We start from the raw sequence: 5,268 nt of genomic DNA on the forward strand, positions 1-5,268 counted from the left end.
AAATAAAAAAAAAAAAAAAAAGGTAAGAGTGCCGAATCTGAAACAAAAAGAGATGTGATTATGGTAGATGGTACAGTACAACCATGTTCATGTATTATAGTCGTTTTTATCACCGTTCAGAAACATAATTGAAGTAGGTTAATGATCATAGCCAATGGTGAAAAAAAACATAATTGAAGTAGGTTAATGATCATTACCATCTGTAATGGTAGATGGTACAGTACAACCATGTTCATGTATTATAGTCGTTTTTATCACCGTTCAGAAACACATTCCCTTTAATGTGTAGTACTCTGACAGAAACAGGGCCAGAGGCTAACAAGATAAAGACGGGAAGATAGCCAGATGTTAATTTCCCTAAATAAGACTAGTTTCTCTCTTACTAATTGCCAGTAGCATTACAGATTGCCAGGTCTCAACAAAAATTCAAATCAGAACCACAATTGAATACTTAGAATCGGGTAGAGATTTGGGAGAGATAGAGTCTTGAAATCTTTTGTTGGCTTGCCGGTTCCTTCAGGTTTGGATGCATGACCCAATGCTTTAAACTTGGCCTCTTCCAACAGCAGCGCCTGTTTAGAAAAACACCACATAACAAAAGCACGTCGGATAAGTGATCTTCTGCCATGTGAGAGAATTCATGTGTATCATAACAATGTGATAACCATACCTGAATGCAGACTTCTGCAACATCGGCTCTAGGAATAGTCCTTATGTCAGTCTCGAGAAGCTCATCATCTTTGCCAACAACAAGCTCTCTCATCTTGTAAGCCTTGTGCGTCCAGACAACATATTGGCCTATAAACTCACGATCTTAATTAATATTTCTTAAAAATCTGTTACTGTTTTATAGGAGGCTGAGTTTGTATATCAATACTTGAAGTATTCATCGGTGGGAATTTGTAACACACACTGAAGTAAGTATTGAAAGCTCTAGCCTTACATAGACCAGCTAAGACTCAGATTTTTCCACATGCTATAATCGAAGAATGACTCACAATTTGTAGTACATCTAACTTGTGAGTTGAAGAAAGATTTGTTAATCTTTTGCCTGCGAATTTTTGCCATTTATTCAGCCTCCAAAAAATACTTCAAGCCAAATGCAAAAGGATCAGAAAAGTTTAAAAAACAAAAAAAACAGTAAACCACAGGGAAGAATGAAAAGGCTGCCTCGTTTAAAAAGTTAGTTGCCTCTGCCACACATAGAGCACAGGTTATTTCTAGCACAAAGTATGATTTGACTAAAATTGGTTTCTGCACATTTTCTGACACGCGGTTATAATTTAGTACGGGCCCCGAGTTTCTCAGAAGTGCTAGGTATATCAAGCTCTTACAGCAACATATAGGCAGAAAAAAAGAACTATATAAATTTCATATTCCAACTACAAAATTCTGCCATGTCCAGATGATATAATTCGTGTATTAGTTGCCAAACTAATATATCGAGAAAAATTACAAAACCTAACCATGCCTTGGTCGAAATCCAGCTGCGTTTAAATAAAACTCAGGGGGCCTGTATCTAAATGCAACTAACTCAAACGGAGTCATCGCCTTCTTATGAGATTTAACCTTCCTGGGGACCATAACTTAAGTCTTTCCATTAGTTCGATTCGCGCAAGTATGCCTGATATCGGTGGTGTGGTAGTTCCAAAAGTCGCTTTTTCAAAAACTTTTGCATTATTCAAAATTAGTTTTATGAAACTCATATCCCTGGGGTGCCATGAAAACTCCTCCAAATGAACTGACTTTAGCCGTGCAAGTGGACACCCAATTGCTATACTTAAGCTCCAAAATACAACTTGTCCGAATTCGGGTGTGTTCATTGGTAACTCCTATATTATAATAAACGGAGTCAAAATGTTAATTAATACAAATATTGAAGAAATTCTTCTGCTTTTTTAAAATAAAACAAACAAACAGAGAACTGATCATAGAGATTGGCATACTTGCAAAACAAGCGACTCCAAATTCGGAGCACTTTGGAACAACTTAAGTAGTACTTTATCAGCAAGGGATCTACACCCCGAGGTCACTGTCAAGTGGGTTAGATTTTGAAATGTCGGCAGATCATTTGCGAAAGAGAGAGCCTGCAAACCATCAACAAAACAAACCGCCTCAGGAAACAATACATAAATATAGCAAAAACACAGCATGCTAAACAAAAAAATAACAACTAAAGATTAATAAACGAGCATAGGATTACCTCAAGAGTTTCACCAGAAATTATTAGAGACGTAACGTTAGAAAGCGCTCCAACAAGCTTACTTGCAGCAAGGCCTATTTCAGCACCCCTTGTGTCAAGAAGATTCCTTTTGAACTTGAAACAAACTTCTGCATCGTCTAATGAAGGAAAGCTAGACAGAACATAGTCCTTGGCAATATTTCCTATGCAAGTGAGGTGCCGTAGATTTGGTGCATGAATTTTGACAGTGCCACTGCGCACACCGTCATGAGTTACAGGATCATAGAAACGAAAGTATTTCAATGCAGGAGCTGAAATGTTTAAGGTACTCTCGTTCCAATCTGACCACTGACATTTGCTTAAAACTAACTCTTCGAGTAGTGCGGCATTCAGAATGAGCTGCTCAGCTAATAGCTTATGTAAGCCTATATTGGAAAGGTGAAGAATCTTGAGTTTCGGGATGCAGATGAATTCAGGAAGACTGAGACAAATATTTAGCTGTAATCTCAACTCAAGAAGTGATTTACAAGTAAAAAGAGAGATTGGAAGGTTAATGGGTCGATCATCAGGCAAGGCGAGGTTGAGTTCTTCAATGTTACATCTAACTATATTTGAAATCCACTGATAAACTTGAGATGCATCAAAATGTTCATCAGACCTTAGGGAAAATTTTGTTATACTAAATAGAGGTTGGTGACCAGACAGCATTTTGTCTACACAGATCTCGAATCTCTTGGTTTCAAACTCTTGATGACCTTGTAGTAAAAAATCATATGTAGGCATTGTGGTCCAGATGTACCACCATCTTTTAGATAGAATACTTGTGTGAACCACAAATTTGGTTTCAAGGAAAGATAGAATGGCGATGAATAATTGGGTCCGGTAACTGACTAATCCTATCTGTTGGACCTCCCAATTCCTTGATTCCCTTAAGATGTTTGTGATGTGTGTTATCCATGGCAGTCTCTACCATCTTCTGCATAAATACATGTTTTCGTCAACCCTACTAACTAGCAAAGAGGTACATGTACAACAACAACAGCAATGCAAACCTAAAATTTAATGATTATTGAGGACAAACAACTCAGTACTAATCAGATATAACGTCCACAAGAGAATTCAAGAAGCAAAATATCAGAACCTAACATAATCAATCGAAATAGCAAAAAAGGATCTAGGCAATAGAGAATGAATGATGACAACTACAGACACCAACATAAATAAATTTTGCGATCTAGTAACTAGGCAATTTAGAAAATATAATGACATAAATCAGAAATTTGGAATACACAGTATCTAATCAAACAACAACCCTAAAATTAAATAAAAAATTGCACATCAGAAAAATCCGTCATTATTGAAATCGATGCATATATAAATGCCCTAATAATTCAGTATTATGATTAGAGAAGATCAAAATAAACATAGAATGAATGAATTAGGGCTTACCTTATGAGATAGACAGGATGATATGTAGCGATAATCAGCAATAGGAAAGATATTTAAGAAAACAAATAAGAAAACAAATAGCAATTACCTGTTAATAATCAGCTTTATGTAGCGATATCTTCAATAGGAAAGATATTTAAGAAAACAAATAGCAATTACCTGTTCAGGAATATCCCCATCTTCGAAAAAGAGCTCAGGTATCAGTAGGATCAAACCCAGGTTTCATTTTGGCACAGCACTAGTAAGAATCCTCTACTCTTGAATTGCAGGTACAATCCTCTCAGCATGTCTAATATCCTCAACAAAAACATTGTCATCTCCTCCAATTTCTCATCAAACTAACTAAACCCCTTGCTACAAACTCATCGGTTCTACCGTTCAGTTTCTTGTAAGCAAATGTGATTTCGTTTTCTTCAGCAATGACAAAATCCCCATGCACTCAAAATGTCAATGTGCTCCAGAAACTTCCCTTAAAAGGTAAAAATCAATTAGAGTACATTGCATTGAGTAGAGCAATTAGCAAGCATATAAAGTTTCCATTAGCAAGAAACATTACATACCAAGTCGATCAAGTTTTCAACTTCTCCGCAATTTTCTTTGATAACTCAATCACCACATGTGACTGTATTTTTTTAAAGGAAACAAAGAAATTATATCAGAAAATTAGTGATCCAGAGCCATTTACCCGGTTAACCTCAGACTAAGGGATGGCAATAGCAGCTTTAGCATCATATTCCTTTAAGTGCTTAACAGCTCTTGTAATTTTTCAATCACATTCTACAATGAGCCCATCTATGACCTCCTCCAATTCTCTTACACAACTATGACTACCACTTGCTTAGGCTTCTTCGTACCTTTAAAGAACTATAAGATCACTCCTCAGTCCTCACACAAGAAAGATAGACCACCTGGCAAACATACCCAATCTGACAAGCATAAGCAATCACTATGGCAAACATAGATATTACATCTACAACACTTGATTTAGACATTTTACCAAACAGCCAACGAGCACAAACTCAAAAAGATGAGACAAATCAAAACTCAAATTCTATTTGGGATAAAAAAACAATCAAAACTCGCAAAGAAATCAAAACCCACATTGCTTATGATCATATCAATCAAAGCCACAAAAATATCACCCAAATTACAGACAATGAATCATCCAAATTCATCAAAACTCGGAGAACCTGAAAGAAAACATCAAGTTCGAATTCAAAGTATTATTTCCTCCAACGTATCCTGTCTTAGAAATTAGAAGTCGTATTTTCAAAGTTGTATTCTGAACTGAATTAGGAAAGTGTGCCTTTTAGGAAACACGGTAGTCTTAGAAATAGAAGCTGCACCCTGAATTGAATTAGGAAAGCATTCCATTTTTCTAAATTTGAATCAACGATGACATATATATATATATATATTTCTGCAACATCAATTATCTTTGTATCCTATCATTCATCTTTGATACGAAGAAACAAATTATCGAGCATGGAAGAACCCAATAGCAAGAAACTCAAGTCTGAGGAACCATTGCAAGATCTCATCAGTGGACTAGTAGATGACGTACTCCATCAGATACTGTCGTTTCTTCGGAACAAAGAAGCAATCCAGAAAAGTGTTCTATCCAAACGATGGGTGTC

General features: G+C 36.2%; 1 protein-coding gene across 6 annotated transcripts; it reads right to left on the reverse strand.

Annotated features, from left to right (window-relative positions):
- Positions 1-1,400: 1,400 nt before the first annotated feature.
- LOC113309278 (F-box/LRR-repeat protein At4g14103-like) lies at positions 1,401-5,268 on the reverse strand. 6 transcript variants are annotated; one of them, XM_026557703.1, is made up of 5 exons: positions 5,196-5,268; positions 3,791-4,539; positions 2,204-3,158; positions 1,947-2,087; positions 1,401-1,832 (listed from the first exon to the last, which is right to left on the reverse strand). In XM_026557703.1, the coding sequence occupies exons 3-5, from the start codon at positions 2,963-2,965 to the stop codon at positions 1,545-1,547; spliced, it is 1,191 nt and encodes a 396-aa protein (XP_026413488.1). In that variant the 5' UTR covers positions 2,966-3,158; positions 3,791-4,539; positions 5,196-5,268; the 3' UTR covers positions 1,401-1,544. The 6 variants fall into 6 exon arrangements, with proteins under 6 accessions (XP_026413488.1, XP_026413490.1, XP_026413487.1 ...); XM_026557705.1 differs by having other exon boundaries at positions 3,791-4,100; positions 4,317-5,268; XM_026557702.1 differs by having other exon boundaries at positions 3,791-4,095; positions 4,192-5,268.

Source organism: Papaver somniferum, chromosome 9 (assembly GCF_003573695.1).
Source record: "Papaver somniferum cultivar HN1 chromosome 9, ASM357369v1, whole genome shotgun sequence".
NCBI classification, from domain to species: domain Eukaryota; kingdom Viridiplantae; phylum Streptophyta; class Magnoliopsida; order Ranunculales; family Papaveraceae; genus Papaver; species Papaver somniferum.